Source organism: Syngnathus scovelli, chromosome 18 (genome assembly GCF_024217435.2).
Source record: "Syngnathus scovelli strain Florida chromosome 18, RoL_Ssco_1.2, whole genome shotgun sequence".
Lineage (NCBI taxonomy): Eukaryota > Metazoa > Chordata > Actinopteri > Syngnathiformes > Syngnathidae > Syngnathus > Syngnathus scovelli.
This window is the reverse complement of record NC_090864.1, coordinates 11,834,951-11,852,189: the sequence shown is the minus strand read 5'-3', so window position 1 is coordinate 11,852,189 and position 17,239 is coordinate 11,834,951. Positions and strand designations below refer to the sequence as shown.

The 17,239-nt window shown below is 49.4% G+C and overlaps 2 protein-coding genes across 9 annotated transcripts in view; both read right to left on the bottom strand.

Annotated features, from left to right (window-relative positions):
* The window catches only part of sulf1 (sulfatase 1), a 44,213-nt gene extending 41,620 nt beyond the window's left edge, over nt 1-2,593 (bottom strand). For 3 of the 6 annotated variants that reach the window (XM_049749691.2, XM_049749692.2, XM_049749693.2), the window contains exons 1-4: nt 2,498-2,593; nt 2,329-2,393; nt 1,605-1,671; nt 1,261-1,361 (exon numbers count right to left, since the gene is read on the bottom strand). The gene's annotated coding sequence lies outside the window, so the exon portion shown is untranslated. The remainder of the gene's footprint in view (nt 1-1,260; nt 1,362-1,604; nt 1,672-2,328; nt 2,394-2,497) is intronic. The other 3 variants (XM_049749689.2, XM_068648735.1, XM_049749694.2) reach the window with 2 other exon arrangements.
* Nucleotides 2,594-3,430: 837 nt separating this feature from the next.
* c18h8orf34 (chromosome 18 C8orf34 homolog) lies at nt 3,431-16,997 on the bottom strand. 3 transcript variants are annotated; one of them, XM_049749707.2, is made up of 15 exons: nt 16,508-16,997; nt 13,884-14,028; nt 13,671-13,802; nt 12,451-12,561; nt 12,210-12,238; nt 11,800-11,963; nt 10,982-11,163; nt 9,574-9,709; nt 8,836-8,921; nt 8,677-8,765; nt 6,765-6,873; nt 5,801-6,246; nt 5,128-5,224; nt 4,712-4,738; nt 3,431-4,180 (listed from the first exon to the last, which is right to left on the bottom strand). In XM_049749707.2, exons 1-15 carry the CDS (start codon nt 16,574-16,576, stop codon nt 4,173-4,175), a joined length of 1,830 nt encoding a protein of 609 aa, XP_049605664.1. In that variant the 5' UTR covers nt 16,577-16,997; the 3' UTR covers nt 3,431-4,172. The 3 variants fall into 3 exon arrangements, with proteins under 3 accessions (XP_049605664.1, XP_049605662.1, XP_049605665.1); XM_049749705.2 differs by having other exon boundaries at nt 3,431-4,738; XM_049749708.2 differs by lacking the exon at nt 16,508-16,997 and having other exon boundaries at nt 3,431-4,738; nt 12,451-12,580.
* Nucleotides 16,998-17,239: the final 242 nt, after the last annotated feature.

The following is a 17,239-nucleotide window of genomic DNA, read 5'->3' as shown; positions in this document are numbered from 1 at the left end:
ACAATTTATTGTTTTGCACTGGCAGTGATTGACTGCGCTAAAAGCCGTGAGTCACCGGTCGGAATCCATCCCATTTGTCCGTCAATGTTTCGTTTCACCCGAGAAAGGCTTCCGCCGAGCAATTCCATTTCCCGCTGTGACGATGATGGGGAAAGTGACATCAGGCTTTCTGGCATCGACTGGGGGGCGAGCGGCGGCGCCGGCGAAGAACCGGATGCGTCTCGCTTAGCAACGATTACCAGGATACTTGGCCTCCTTGAAATGAGCTACGGGGAGAAGCTGAAACAGGTGCAAGAAGGCTGAAATTCATTCTCTCTGGGCACCCCTCGAGATTCCTGAATGAAGCTTATCGCCAGCGCCATCAGCATTAATCAGTCGTCAGCCATCTTTCTTCTCCCCGACACCGCAAAACGACCTCAGACGCCGCCGAGCCAAATGATTCCGTGTTATTGGACGGCACTTTACGGCCGTTATCTGACACCTGAGACCGAGCTTCGCAAACACACGGCAAGACGGATGGTGTTTTAGTGAGAACACTCTCGTTTGGGTTGTTAAAGTGGTGTATCGCGCTAGCAAGCTCGCTGGCGAGTGTGTGTGTGTGTGTGGCGGGGGGGGGGGGGCTTTTGCTGCCGCCAGAAACAATCAATCCACTTTCAAAGTATTTTAGAGGGCACACCTGATACTGAACAAAGTGACCAAATAAACGTCAGATCTTCTGTTATGACTTCAGCGTATTGAATTTGTGAGGTTTCACAGAATCTGGTGACTTTCACGAAAACGTTACTTTTCATTCCACTTAGCTTCAAAGCAGTCGTGTCGGATAAGTCGTGGCTTCTTCGGCAAACAAACTCACATCAGCAAGGCTTTGGCATAATTAAATGACTTGCACTGTTTTGAATAATGCGGCGCGCAATAAATCACAGGCTAACTATGAAAGCCATGGCACACATAAGTTTATATGTAAATGAAAACATCAACAACAAAGCAGGATGCGGACGGATTGTTGGCCGGCAAGTTCCGAGACGGACCAACCGCGGAGGGGTCGCTCTTTTGTAAGAAAAAGTCTCACTAAGACCACGTTGCAGCTAGAATCAAAGGATTAGTCATCTGGACAAAATAAGCATCGTTTGTTTTGTTTAGCCGTCTCACAACGTTTGTTTTTGATCGACTTTTGCTTGCTATTTATTGCTACTAGGCTCTTTGGTTTAAGAAGGCAAGGTATCCATAACCATGCCTTGTAAATTGGACATATTTGCATACCTTTACACATGGCGCTGAGTTCTCGAGGCGCGGTGGTGACAAGCCACCAGCTTGCGAGAGAACAGGAATCCGGAGGCTCCTCCGCGGTGGCGTTCTCCTCGCTTGCATAAAAGAGAAACATGAAACGGTCAATGAAACACGGCGGCAAATGGAAGCTGTCTCGCAAAGTTGATTGACTGATTGTGTCCTTGCTTCTTCTAAAACAACCTCAATACAGATAACATCACACACTGCCTAAGAGTGGATTTGAGTGTTTCAGACAAATAAGTGGCGTGTGACTCCTTGGCTCCGAATAAGCGGTGGATCGTGATGAGTCATCGGACCCATAGGTCTCTTGGCCTCACCCGACAAGGGGTCCGTGCCAAGCCTTTGAAATGATCCCCAAAACGTCTGGAACGTCGACGGCCGGCGCTGCGGTCAGGAACAAGAACCATGTATTAGTGAAAAAGAAAGTGAAGGGTGATAGAAAGACACGACATACCGCATGACTCGGGGACTGCCGCTCACTTAATGAGGCCTCCGATTTGAACAGAGAGAAGATTTAGTCTGAAAAGCCCCACAATCATACAGGATTTCTGCTAAGTAATCCTCCTGGATTTAGAACAACAATACATGATGTTGCTGAGGATCACACAACCATGTTGCCCTCTCTCTGAACACAGCACGTCAAAACAATGGAGACTGACACAAAAGAACCGTGTAAAGCCCAACGTGTGGCCACAATATGATCCATAAAATCTGCCATAAACTAGCAGCTGAAATTCTATTCCAGTGAGGAACAATAGATTGATTTAATTCACACAATGGGGCCAACAATAACATCCTCCACACATGACAGCCATCTCCTGCTTCGCACATGAAACTGCATGAAAATGTGGACTCAAATAAACAACCCGGACAGTAGTTACACGAAGGCGTTAACCTAGCTGTTAGTTAGGCGAACGAAGGCCATGGCGTAGCGCAAGCGACATACCCCAATTTTGATTCATTATTGAGCATTGCAACGGCGTTTAGTGTACATGCCGAGAATAGTCAAGTGTAAACAATACCAAGAAAATATGCGCTTACCTTTTAAAACGTCCCTTGGGGCGAGTTGGACGAGGAACCCACGCCATTTTGAGTCGTTCGCAGTCCTGTCATTAAACCATTAAAATGGCAGCTTTACATTACTACAGCGATATTGTTACTGTTTAAAACATGACTTTATGATTCCTTTATCATATGAACTTTATTTTACCCTTTGTGGTGTCTATTTGAAGAAGTATTCGGTCGAAAGGTTAGCGTGTACAATTTGACGTCACTGGCAGACAAGTTCGTTTTCCTTTACGCCAGAGGGCGGTAGTGAGTAGAGTTGGCTCGTGAGTGAACGATTCGTTCAAACGGACGAATCTTTTCAGTGAGCGAGAGTGAACGAATCACTTCCTAAAGTGATTCGTTCTTTTTTCAGTTCATATGATTTCAACCAGTAGGTGGAATGCACATCACTAGTACAAAAGAGTGTAGACGGCCATATAGCCGACTGGTAAGTGACACGGGCTCTTGCTCGGTAGGAACTCGTTTTGTTCCCAGTGAAGAGAATACGCCCAAATGTGCTTTTATTGTGCAAGCAACCCTTTATTTATTGATGTATTTCATATTGTTCCCCATGAATCTGCAACTTTTACAATACACAGGCTCACAGGCTCCATGTCTTATCAGGTTTTCTCTTCTCCCCCATGAGTTGCAATGCTGCACGGGTGGCCCTCACATTTGCTTGCATCAAATACTTTATTTAGCATGGTTCTGGGGAGGGGGGAAAAGGATCACTAAGAAACATCATCCCTTTGATTTGTCATTCAATGACACGCGCGGTCAAGAGAAAGAGATCACATGGAATCGGTCATGGCGCTTGATGACTTGTAAATACACAGATGTGAGCAGATGGAGATAAAGCGTCAGCGTTTTGAGTGACATCTGCGGTGGGAACTCAAGTCTTCATCTCCTTCCAGATCTTCCATATGCTTTGATTCTTTTTGCTGACATAACAAACGGCCGGGCGGTGAAGAAATATGAACTGAAAGAGAAAATAGCGCGTGTATAAAGGGTTGATTTGTGGACGTATGGATTTGTGGTGCACTGCTAATGTGGAATGTGAAGGTTGAAAAGACTTTTTTTTTTTTGGGGGGGGGGGGGGGGGGCGAGATTAAGGCACCGCTGGGGCTCCATTGAGACCCAACCAGATCCAGCTGATGGTACTGCAGTGAAAAAAGGGAGTGAAATGGAATCTTGCACCAAAGTGATGAGCACCAAATCATTTTATTAGCATACTAGCATTCTTTAGTGTCCTCCTCCAAGAGATGTTTGAAAACCTCTTTCAGGGAGCATATCATTAAGGGATCATTTGAAGGCAGGCAGGCAGGCAGGCAGGCCGGCAGGCAGGCCGGCAGGCAAACAAGCTAATACTAACTCAAGTAGCCATAGTAGTTCTCCTCACCAATAGTTGGCGCTACACTGCAGCACAGCTAAAATGGAAATCTTTGTTCATAATTCTTTGTCTTTATTCAAATTGAACGTATCAAAAGTACTTGCACTCTGTCTCGTGAATACGGTCAGAATATTCAATTGGATTTCCCGACACTTGAAAATTGTTGCCGCCGCCGAGTGGCATAAGCTTGCTCAGACATGCAAGAAATTGTCTCGCTTGTGCACTGCCTTGGAAAGAGGTTGTCAAAGCACAAAGTGCACCCATGCAGGGAGTCCCATAGCATGCATGCGAAACAAAAATATCATATACATAGTATAACAGTCTATAGGAAATATTGGTGGAAAAGAAGAAAGGTATACAATATCATTCATAGGACTTATAAAAATAACTGAATTTGTTCAAAATGTCCGGCGGCTTGCATAATTGGCGGACGGGATCTTTGACGTCTTCATAGGCCTGAAAATAGGACACAAAAGTCCGATTATATTTGAAGATATTACAATGAGTTGTTCAGCACTGCAGTCAGACTCATATTCTGCTGTGTCACGGTCAAGCTGGAAAATGAAGTTTGCGCTTTCGGAGTGTTGCCGTGGCGACGCGGGGGGGGCAGTCTGGCTTTCTTGTGATAGCCAAGCAGCAGCCTTCTCTCACATCTCCTTCCAGGCTGGCACACTGCAAACGGCTCCAGCACCGCGGCCACCACAAGAGAACGACCGCAGCAGACACAAGCCACAAAGCAGACAGAGCCGGATCGTCAGTGACTGCGCTCTGTCTGCCAGTGAGCGAGCGAGCGAGCGAGCGAGCGAGCGAGCGCGTAAACGCCGTACCCCCGTGTGACTTCATGGAACTGGGCAACGGCCTCCGTTTAACTCGCCAGGATAATTGAATGAAATGAGTTCGGTGGCTTCCGCACGCTTATTCAAGAAGTGAGGTCATAAGCAGACAGTCAGGCTCCAGATTTCTCAGGAGTGTGCAACAGAGTCTTACCTGAAAAGACGGATCGCTTGCTGGCACCTGAGACGACAAAAAGAAGACCGACCATATGGATACATCCAAAAGCACAACGACCCTTCGGTGAACTCGACACGCTTTCTGTTTATTCGGGGCCGGAAAGTGAAATAGAATTTGCATATTTGAAGTCCGATGACCACAATTTTTTGGGGGGGACCGTGATTCATTCAACATGGCTCCCCAGTGCCAGCATTGTTATCATTATGTAAGATAAGCAACCGCCAGAGTTATGTTTCCACGACAACGGCGGTTGCCTTTTTTTTTGTGTGTGTTTTTTTGATTGTTGCCAAACTGGAATTCCTCTTCTGTAACGTCAACGCAAAATTCAGATCCGCGTTTTTTGTTTGCGCCGCGGTGATGTAATGAGAACGTGTGGAGGAAAGTTCACTTACTTTTGTCCTGCTCGGGCGGCTCCACGATGTCGCTGTCCGTGTCGCTGGGGATGTGCCAAGGCTGCCGCATGGCCTGCAACTGCTGGTAGAATTCATCCTGAAGCAGGGGCAAGAACAAAAGCAAAAAAATCAATCAATCAATGCGTAGGCAACCAAAAGTGTCAAAAAGCAAGCAACTAATAATAAAGCCATCAAACGGCCTGACGTCTTGTTTAACAGCACCTACATGAAAGGAATATACTAGATGTCTTTATGAAATGGATTGGATGGTTTCCGCCACGGAAACTCCACACCAAGCACACGCGTGCTGTGTAGTTGACGCCAAGGAGGTCCCCGCCGCCAACGGTCCCCGCCGGGCCGGGCCGGGCCGGGCCGGGCCGGGCCTGGCCAGGCACGGGGCCCTTTGGCGCACACGCTCTGACTCTTCCCAAAGCATTGGGTCGGAGAACGCTCCCGTTTATACACGCTGGGTGTCCTGCTTGTCATTGTTTTATTGCTACACTATAAATATGGGGGATGATTTCAGGGGAAACAGACAGGCAGGCAACTTGAACCGATGACCTTAAAAGCTTGCTTGAATACGAAATAATATGACATTTGAATAACATGAAATATTCATAGTAATCCTAAATAAATGGGAGGCCTCTCATTTGATACGAGATGTTGGTCCTACCTCAGCCAGGTAGGCCCTCAGGCTGGCCCCCAGACTGTCGGTGGTGCTGAGCCCGGGCGGCGTGAGCAAGGGTCGGGTGCGCGCCGGCTGCCCGGTGGGCGTGACCGGCCGACTCCTGCACCTCCTGAACGTCACCTCCTTGTGAGGGTTGAAGCCCGAGCGCAGGTTGTCGGGCGTGGTCCCGGGCGTGTGCGTCCTGCTGCCGGGGTTGCTGTAGGCACGACCGCCTGGACGCAGGGACGCCGAGCCGGGGCTGACGAGGGGGAGCCCGCTGGCGGCGCACGTCTTGCCCGCCGGCGAGCGAGGCCTGCAGAGGAGGCTGGTGAGCGGCAGCGTGTCGGGGAGGCTCCGGTGGCCCAGCGGACCGCGGAGGAGACTGCCGTGGGGGTTGTTTCGAACCGTCATCTTCCCCACTTCTGCCAGCTTGGCCAAATCCTTCTCCACCTCTGCCAGACCACAGAAGGCGCTATCAGAAACGTGCCACGGCGACGTGGGCGACCTCAGCGCCACCGATCGCAAACATGAAACGGCTCCCGCCGTGGAACGTGTTAGCGGCTAATAAAGACTTCAAAGGGCCCAATTAGCTCAGTCAGACGCCCGACGGGAGCCCCACGTCAGACATGTGCAAATGAAAACCACGTGAGAAGATCTGCGAATGAAAAATGAGGCTTCTTGTGAGCGGGGGCAAAGTCTTGGCTAATGTGTTAGCAATATGCTTCAAATAAGCGTGGTATGTATGTATGTATGTATGTGAGAGGACAAATAATAAGCCCTTTCTTTATAATAATGTCAAGGCGTGTGGTTGTGTTAAAGGGGGGTGAGGGGGGGGGGGGGGGGGGGAGGGGGGGGCACGCCCTCCGGATTCCCTTGCAGGCTTTCACCGTGATGATAAATACAATACGGCAGCATAAATAAAAAATTCAGTTCTGGTCATTTCTGCTGCTAACCAAATTGAACAACTCACCAGCGAGTTGCTTGCCCATGTTCTCCAGCTCCTTGGAGAAGAGGGGGTCCCCCAGCAGCAGGCCACCGGTCCTCCCAGCTTTGAGATCAGACTCCCAGACAGGCTGACGCTGTAAGAGAGAGGGAGGGAGGGAGGCAAAAAAGAGTGAAAGTGACTTTTTAAAAGGGAGAAAAAAAAAAAAACAGTCAGCAAGGCTTCAATTAAGCTCCTTTCATATCACGTTCAGTCATTACTGGAAATATCAGAGCCGAATCTGCTGAGGGTGAGAAAACTGGGAGGCTGTATTAAAAAAAAAACAAAAAAAAACACAGGAGATGAAAGTGCGTATGGAAGATTGCAGGGAATCACAACTCCATCTTTGGCTTTCGCTAGACGTTCAAAAATCAACAGCGATTGCACGCTAAACCGGGAATCATATGAAACACATGTCGGCTGAAACCGCCATCATCGTGGTGCACCACGTGTTTTGTTGAACCGCTACACTGGCACAAGTCTGGCTGCCGGTCAATCTCAGGATCAGTCAGCTCCATGAGTGATGAGCCCCACGCCAACTTACATGTTTGAAACGGATGACGTGGAGTCGAGTTGCGGCTTTGTGGGCTTTAAAATGAAATAACGTAGATGATAAAAAGAAGAGTAAGACAGACGGAGGGCCGCGCGGTGCATGGCCAGATCGCCGTGGAAACGGAACATAAAGCGTCACAACAGCCGCGTCTGCCTTCTATCAGCCGCAAGGCATCACGCTCATTTTCCTGCTCGCGCCGAACAAATGAGCAGTTTCCCCCTGGCAGGCAGGCAGGCAGGCAGGCTTGCTTGCTTGACGGCCCCGTCACTCAGGCAACGGGTTTTGATCCCGGCCGACAAACTGGAGGCGGCGGGATCTTTGGGGATATTTTCTTGTATTTGCAGGGCATTTATCGCCTTTAAGCAAGGGGCGGCCGGCCGGCCGGCCGGCCAGACCAATCGCAACGGCCATTAACAGCTTTTACAAGCTACATGTCATCATTTCAAAGAAATGTCGGAAAAATAAAGTGGAAAAAAGAAGAAGTGACAAGCACGTTTTTTTGACACTTTTTCAAATGATGCAATCGTAAAGATTAAATGCGGAATTGAATGAAAATGTACACTATATGTCAAAAAGTAAATGAATTCTGAAATAGATTTTCTCATTTTTAGATCTTTTTAGTTTGATTATCTTTCCCATGCTATAACTAGAAAAGCGGAGTTGCCATGCCTTTTCCAAAACGTCTCTTGGGCCGTCTCACATGCCGTCAATAACGCCGCCGCCGCCGCCAAGACGCCCTTTTGCATCGTTAACCCCCTCCAAAAGCATTCCTCTCACTCTCGCTCTTTTGTTTTCATAATTGCCCCCATCCAAGTGTTAGACGTTTTGGAAAATCCCAAATCCCCCGTAACCAGCCGAGACATGAGCGGGTGTGCGCGGCAGATGCAGAGCGGCTCCACGCTAACCGGGAGCAGACCCAATCAAAGCGGCCGGCGACGGGTCGGCCGACGTCACGAGGCGGCGGCTCCTGCTGCTGCCGCTGCCGCTGCTGCCGCTGCGATTAAAAGAAACCTTTTTAATACATGTCCACCTGGAGGGTAGCGCCACAACACTATCTATCTATCTATCTATCTATCTATCTATCTATCTATCTATCTATCTATCTATCTATCTATCTATCTATCTATCTATCTATCTATCTATCTATCTATCTAGCTAGCGAGCACCTTCTTTGGCGCGACGGCCTCTAAATTGTAGCACGTGCCAAGCACAAGTTTGGAATCTGATTGAAATTGCTTTGTGCGGCAAGGTTTCAATGAGCTGATGCTGATCCCAAGATATGTGAACCATGACACATTCCACATTGTGAACAAACAAGATGGCCGCCGTCCAATTAGCATCACTCACAGAGCTGGACACTTGAGACGGCGCTTGGCGTTCCTGCAAGCGTCCCGCCGCCGCCGCCGAAGCCAAAGCGTCCACCCTGGGCAACGCGGCTGCGAGAAAGACGAGACGGCACGTTAGCAGACGTGGATGACGGACGCGACGTGCTTGTCAGCCACTCACGTGAGATGTCAGGCACGGCTTGTTCGGATGGGTGAGGTGGCAGCTTTTCCTGGGACCTGCTGGTGGTCAGACTGTCGCCCTGCAACCTGCACCACGATGAGCAAGGAGGAAACCATGAGGGTCAACAATCATTTCAAAACTTTAGACTGAGATGGAATCAGTCTGTTTACATGACAGCTCCCTTTGTTTTGGCTAGCTGACGATTGTCCCGAGTCAGCCTTAAGTTAGGCCAGGTATGAAAAACGCTCATCCCCGTAACCGTTTGAGACGTGACTGCATAATCACGTACTATGTATTTTGTCGATTCGGTATAAATCCCAAAAGAACCGCACAGACGTCTACGCGAAGGTGCAATGGGTATAAACTCGGCACTCCAAGCCATGCCGTTACATAAACCGCGAGCGTGTGATCGTGCGATAACGTTCCTCCCGGTGCGGGACCTGCCAAAACTTCCCCATCTGATAAGACGCGAGCACGCCGCACAGCCCAAACAAGGCAAGGCACGCCGCGCGGGCGCATGACGACACGGCGTCGTCGTAGCGACAGATAGCGCTTATCGCCGAGCGCCATTGATGCGTCCAGACGTCGTACCCGCAGCCAGATTGCATACACGGACGGACGGACGGACGGTCGAGTTTGAAGCTTGCCTTGTCCTATGCCAATGAATGGCCGCTAGCTAACGTCGACTCTGTGCGAAGCGCTACACTCCCTAGCGGACGGAGGACCACAAAGGCCTACCTGGCACATCGAGAGCAGATGTTGAGCGTTACTTTGGCCTGAGGTTCTGAATAGTAGGAGCTGCGTCCTTGACTGAACTTACAGCCGGACGGAGCCAACCCGCACACGCCTTCCATGCGCAAGTCATCCAGGTCCTCTGCGAGGGGGGACAAAATACATGACAGGCAACGTCAACCGCTACACTAGCAAATATGTGAACTACGACATGAACGACTTGACTATCGGCTGGCTTAAATGAAGGTGGACACCACCTCGGATCTATTGCCGGTCAGTCCCGTGACGAATGTGAAAAAGGGTGTGAAGCCATCCCACGCCAGCTACACCGACACGTACACTTTGATGTGCGTGGTGGCGGAGACACATTTGTTTGCCTTTGTAATAAAAAGCAGCATGCCAGAATTGCCTTTCTTAATGATGTCTTTCCAATGGTGGACCCCCACCACAACCACACACACACACACACACACACACACACACACACACACACACACACTTGGTGATGGGAATCAGATGTCGCAGCACACACATCACAGCCCTGTGGATTGAGGAAAGTTTTATAGAATTTGCTGTAAACCTTTTTACTGCCTCTAACCACACTTTTTGATTATTGATTTTTATTTTTGGTAGAAGCAGGGATTAGGGCGCCGCAGCAGAACTTGACGTCACGACGTACGAGTCATCACGCCAGGGTCAAGTGACACCGGCCGGCCGCGCCAGGGTCAAGTGACACCGGCCACCATCAATGTTTCAACTCTCGACGGACCACTAAGCGCAGTAAGAGCCGGTTGCCAAACAATGCTGCCCTCTCGCGGTTTAAAGCAGCCGTGCACTTTCAAGGTGCACACCGAAGGTGCGCTGCGGCTATGAAATGGAATGGGAAAAGTATATACATTAAAAAATATATCAATACATATATTTTATCATTGAGTCAAAACGTGCATTAATCCACAGTATCAAGTACGTCAAAAACACACACAAATACTACAATAAATAATTTGAAATATAAAAAAATGTCAAAGAAAAAATATTAAAATTGAAACTAAGTAATGAAAAAGTAAATCTCTATTTTTATCGGAACCCTCCGGTCACCTGTAACTTTCCCTATTTAACGGTGATGACGCGCATCTACCACTAGAGGGCACTAACGTTAGTAAATTCAGTTCCTCACATGCCTCCCGCACTGGGACGGACGGCGGCCATAAAAAATGATCCACAAACACAAAAAAAGAGAAAGTGACTCAGGCAGTACTCAGCAGCCCAGGAGAGCTGATCAATCAACCTTTTGGGAATCAATAAGTCCAAGCCCGCCAGTCCGGCGGCCATCAGTCATCCGTGGCACACATTCTGTCTTCCTAAATGAGCGCCACAAATCCGCCAGAGGCCTTCCACTCCCGTAAAGTGAACTTACCCAGAAGCTCCATGGCGTCGTCGTCGTCGTCATCGCGGTCATCCATCTCGTCTTCTCCGAGGCACGGCGTGAGACCGTGGAGCGGGTCCAAGGATTCCTGCGCCAACTTGGCGGCCAGCAGATTCCGGTGATGCTGCTGTAACGCCTTCAGCCCTTTACTGCCTTTGGCCTCCATCTTGAGACTGGAAGGGTGGGCGGGGCAACCAAAGACATTGATGAGTGTGACCATGGCCACAGAACAAGACTGCATGTGTATAAAACACTTTCTAGACACAACCTCCCCACTCAAGCTGCGAACAAAGTGATTTTCCTGCCAGCATTCGGCAGCCTAAAGAAATGAGCTGTGCGCGTGCCGTGCCGTGCGTGCGTGCGTGCGTGCGTGATGAATGCGTTTGTGTTCCTCTCATTAGTCACACCACGGTACAAATCACATCACACCGACGCCGCTTAAAGATGCAGCAGGTTGAAGAAAAGCAGCCTTGAGAGAGGTCGAGGAAAGACGCAGTTTAGGGCGGCAAATGTTTTGATAACAAGCTCGCCGTGTGCACCATAGCCTCCAGCGACGCGCCATTACTTTTCATTCCAAACGAGCTTGGCGCCGGATAGCCTTTGAAATGGGATTATCACACTAGTTCAGGCGGCGGAGAGGAGGGAGGGGGGGGGGGGGGGGGGGGGGGGGGGGGGGCACTCATCTTGCTGAGAATGCCCGCTTGAGAGATTTGAATATTTGTTCTTAAACGCAAAGTACACTCAGTCAATACTTGAAAAGCAGCATCTGGGATTTGTTTCATTTCCTCCTGTGGACGCCGAAGACCAACCTGACAACGGGAAGTCTGTCCCCGCTCCAGCCAACATGGTTTTGGACCCGCGGGACGGGAGGCCGCAGCATCTCGGCCGCTAGCGGGTCTGCGTCCTCCTCGGGTCGACCCGTCCACTCGCCCACCACGCGGGGGCGCAGCACCGAGTTGAAGCCTCCCAAGTTCTATGTGAAAAAGACAAATTAGAATGAAAAAAAAAAGGCATTTTGTGATTCCATGCCTCATTGCGCTGCTCTCTTTTTTCCTGCTTTTCGAAATAGATTCATATTTGGTGTTTCTGATGACTTTTTTGCTATTATATAAAATACTGCCTCTTGGTGGCCAAAGCTGTAACAGCACAAGGAGCAGCACAATGATAAAATGGCGACGTACAAACTGACTATTGTTTCAAAACGACGAGTCAGCGTTACCTGATCGATGTCATCGGAGGTGCCGATGCCTGTGAAAAAAAAAAGCCAAAAGAATCCCATGAAGGGAAAGAAGACAACAAGAGTCCACGTGGTCTTGTCAGACGGTCCGCTTGATCCTGAATGGGATTTACCACCAGGGATCTCACGGCAACACTGTCAAAAGGTCGCCTGGTGCTTTTACAAGCGTTACATGACGAATGAGAAGGGGTGAGCGAGCGAGCGAGCGAGCGGTCTGTCTCACTGCGAGAAAGGCTCTCCAGGGCCCGGCCCAGCTTCTTGCTCTCCAGCAGGATGTGGTTGAGCTCGTCCAAGTCGCGGCTGTCCCGCCAGTCCCACGATGGACATTGAGGCACTGACAAAAACACCACAAACTGACAATTGGAATAGACACAGAAAACGGACAGTTATACACGGAACGGTTGTATGCGTGCGTGCGTGCGTGTCCATTTACATGCACCAAAGTACGGCGGCCCGGCCCGGCCCGGCCTGGCAGGAATAAATGTCCTTAACCAAAGTCCAAGCGTTGTTGCATCGCCAATGGCGCTCGTCTTCACAGTTGTGTCGCTTGCGTGCTAATGTTCAATCCGCCTTCCATTTTTCATGAGCCGCGCGCACCCCAACCAACACCTACGAAATGTATTTTTAATGCCATCCGACTCCCAAGCCGAGCCGCAACGGGCATACGTCTCACGTCTCTTCAAGCATCCCGAATTTCGGTCTCTCTTCACTTCCTAGCCTCATTTCTCAGCCACGCGCTGACCGCACCCTGAAATAGACTGGCGGCACCAAGTTGAATTATTCAAATGGTCGACATGCTCCACATTTGACCCAGCCTTGACGTCTCCAGGGTTTTCGGCGCACTGCAGCGCGCGCCCGCGCCATTAGGTACGCCCGCATCGGCCGGCCAACCAGATTTTGTGTTGGCACAAAAGCCGCATTGATTATTAGTTCCAAATTGTAACAATTTGTCTTTTCACATTATTTGCATGCAAACCCCCACACACGCGTGCAATCAACTAAATACCGTTATGATAAGTAAAAATAAAATACGAAAGAATGAATTGGATTTAAGAATGAATTGTCATTTATAGAGAAACAAGTACATCCAATACATCATGATTAGCCTTGAAAAGAACACAGTATCAAAGAAATAGATTGCAGTTATGTTGCGGCTGCAGTAAAGCACATTGATAAAGAATGTGTGCACGCCTGCGTGCGTGAGGCAACACTGTTACTGTGACAAATTTCAATTCAAGACAATCGCATCAAATTAAAAAGAGCGATTCAACTCGGTGGGGCGTGTGACGGGGAAACAAGCCGGAAAATTAGAGCGGCCGTGCTATATCATCAACGGATGGATGGATGGATGGATGGATGGATGGATGGATGGATGGATGGATGGATGGATGGACGGACGGACGTACGGACGGGCGGGCGGACGGACGGACGGCGCCGACTTACGCGGCGTGGACTCCGGCGAGGGAGGCGACAAGCTGGACACGGCCAGGTCACTTTTGGATTTCTTGGGTTTCCTGGACTGAATTTGCCACGGCTTGTCATTGTGGCGCAGGTCTCTTCGAGTGTTTTTGCTTTCTTTGGAACACACAGCAAAGCAAATTCCAAAGTTGTTTCCATTGCATTGGATTTAAGACGACGCATGTGCGTCACACCCACCCGGGGAGCTCTGGGCCCACAGCGCCGCCGATCCGGACAAGGCCCGGTGCATTTTTCCCGGGCTGTCCTGTTTGCTCTGGAGGTGGTCGATGAGGAAAGGGATGGGACGATCGGGGGTCTCGCTTATCAGTTTCGTCATCAACTCCTGAAGGGGTGCACCGACAAATCAAATGCTAAATGCGGAAGGGCTTTGAGGCCGTCACCGGTTCATGTGGGGAAAATGAACTCTGCTTGACCAAGTAAACCTCTCCAGACTGCAGTTCCTTCCCGACATTGCGGAAGGAATGTCCCCGCCAAATCTGCACTCACCTCACGTCTGTACTGTATTTAAAAAAGGCAAGCAGCGGCGCGCGAGCGTACATCGATCGGCCGACCCATCTGGCGTTCCGAGCGAGCTAATGTACACTAATGCAGCGGCCGCTATGACATCATCGCAGTCAACAATAAGCAGGTCCCTCCCTCCGTATGCGGACGGTGATGACGGATGATGGAGTGAGTCGCTGTACCCGGCCGGGAAGCTCCCACGCAATCGGTGTGGGAACAAGCCCCGTTGAGACTCTCGTCGATATCTCCTGGAATAGTATCGTGGTTCACGTTCCTAGCGGGCTCAAGACTGTTCCGATTCCAACCATCAAAAATGGATGAATCAATTTATGGCTCCATCCCCGGAGTGAGCCAAACGTCCAATTCATCGACACGCTTGTCACGACCGCTGGGTCGAGCGCAATGAAACGTAGACGTACTGTCATCGTGGATCGTCCTTGTGTGAAACAACGTCTCTCTCTCTCTGGGCTATGATAACAAGTGTCAGATGCTTGGAGAGAGGCGCTACGTATTTACCCACTTGCGGCCACAATTGATGTTGGTTGGGCTGCTGTCAAGTGATAGATGCTGCTTGTCGTTTGGGGTGGGCAGAAAACAAAAAACACGTCATTTGACGAAGAAAGATGCAACCAGTCATCCGGGTGAATGAGTGCGTAAAAACCACACCAGTCGAGCCTCTCTAAGGGATCGATGGATCTATCTATCTATCTATCTATCTATCTATCTATCTATCTATCTATCTATCTATCTATCTATCTATCTATCTATCTATCTATCTATCTATCTATCTATCTATCTATCTATCTATCTATCTATCTATCTATCTATCTATCTATCTATCTATCTATCCGCCAATTACAACAAGTACCATGACTGTCATTGGCTAGAGAATGTCGGTCAAGCTTTGCGCGCGAGTCGGTGACTGCATGATGCCACATGCATGCTAAGGCATTAGCATGCAGCCTCCGTTCTCCTCCGGGCTGCCGTCCTTCCACAAATCATATCCCCGCCGCCGACCTCTCTGGAAAGCGTCCTCATACTGGACTTGCTCTCGCTCTCTCCATATTATCCTCTAAACTCTGGTGATGCGCTTGGCCTCAGGCTGTATGTAATTACTCTTTAAAGCTACACCTCCAACCAAAATAAAAAAAATAAAAAAAAAAAGTGATCAAACTCTTGCCCAGAGGGCAAACTTAGCCTCCAGCGTGGTGATGCACAGAAACACACACTACGGAAATAAGCTTATCTCTTGGGCGCTGAAAAGGATGAAAGATGTGCGGTCACCGTAAAGTTGAGCTGGAGTGAACTCAGAGTGCTTATTTGTCTGGTTTCGAGGCAAATAGAAGAAGAAGAAGAATCATGACAATTAGCAGTCAAATTGGCAAGAGCCAATACGTTTGACTCGAGCTAAATTGAGAAAAGTGCGCTCTGCTGTTATTGATGTGGAAACGGGCCTGCTCCACCGTATGGAGACAGTGCATCATGAACTCCACCAAGAAGTGACCGAGATATTCGGTTCAATGTACGTAAAAGGAAAGGAGAGTAGGCTGATGTATGTGGACATTTCGAACAATCTGTCTGTAAAGAAATGATAAGAAAAAAAGAGTCTGGTGTTCCACAAGGTTCAATGCCAGAACCACTACATTTCACAATCTAACAAGATGGGAATATTAATATAAAATCCATTTTTCACATGGTTTAGCTGATATCATGTTGTTCTTGAGACTGAATCAGCACACTGGGACTGTGTGTAATGAGTCGTGAATGGACATCAGGGCTGAGTGTGTGTGTGACTATCATGTGTGTGGTGCTGAAACGGCACACCTCTCTCACATCTGCTTAGCATGCATACGCTTCCTGTGTATATGTGTGCAGTGTCGTGCTGCTACTAGCTGAATGCGCCAAAGTGTCACGTCAGCACTTTGTGATTACGTTAGCATACACACACACACACACACACACACCTGCAAGTGCATGTGATGGAGCTGTTTGTCCCGTCTCGCAGCGAAGCAATAAAAAGCTCAGCGTGGTCACTCAGGTTCAACGAAACAAAATAACGCAAGTGTGTGGGTGCAAATTTGGCCCGTGAGCAACGATCTATCTGGATCCCCATTCTACTCACAGCTGAGGTGTACTAACAAGAATATTGATCAAGCAGGTTGAAAACAATACAGTAGTATGGAATTCAAAATAGCAATGCCACAAATTGGATGCGTGATGCAAGCTGTGAGTGTGCCTATGAGCAAGGCGTTAATCCCCCACAGTTTCTGTATGAGAACAAGAAGTTTAAGAGTACTTACCTCAAATAAGGCTCCAATTTTGTTGCGCTCCAGATAGGACTGAATCCTGGACTGTTGCGGAGACGCCATGGAGAAAGTGCAGAGGGGGAGGGAGGGAGGGAGGGAGGGAGGCTGCTCAGGGGGGTCTCCTGTCCCTCTCCAGAGAGCTTTCAGCGGGATGAGTTCATCCACTGAGCAGTCATTCGTCCTTCAGGCGTGCGACACGAGACGGAGCGCTGGCTGCCGGCCGCCCGCTTCAAGCAGCCCGCCTCACGCTGGCGCTCGCTCGCTCGGCCGCGGATCATCTCCGGCTGCGGGCACCGGCTGGCTCCCTCTCCGGTGGGTGGCAACCAAGCTACCAGCAAGCGGCGGAGATTTCCAAGTCTTCCCGCCCCCCACTCTGGATGGATGCACGCGTGGACTGCCCCCCCCCACACACACACCCCACCCGGGCCCCCACCCTCCCCAAACTCTCTCTCTCTCTCTCTCCACGCATGCGCACAGCTCATGAATAAGACATCCCACTTAATTTGCTGATTAATAATCAGAAATTGAACTCACCTCACACAGGATGTAGGCATCAATCAATACAACATATTGATCACGAGTGAGGCAGCTAACCGTGGTCACTTCATAAGGTGGAGAAAATGCGCTTCAGTTGACTGAAAATCAAGACAATGTTTATTGTAGAGCCAGAGCAACACTTTTTTTTCAGAATAAAATTCCAATAACAGATTAATCGCTGCCCCTAAG

Coding starts and splice junctions, on each gene's coding strand:
- c18h8orf34 (XM_049749705.2), bottom strand. CDS start 16,576: ATGGCGTCTCCGCAACAGTCCAGGATTCAGTCCTATCTGGAGCGCAAC. Junction 12,239..12,450: donor CCTGGAGAGCCTTTCTCGCA/GTGAGACAGACC, acceptor TTTTTTTCACAG/GCATCGGCACCTCCGATGAC. Junction 6,874..8,676: donor CGTCTCAAGTGTCCAGCTCT/GTGAGTGATGCT, acceptor TCTCTCTTACAG/CGTCAGCCTGTCTGGGAGTC.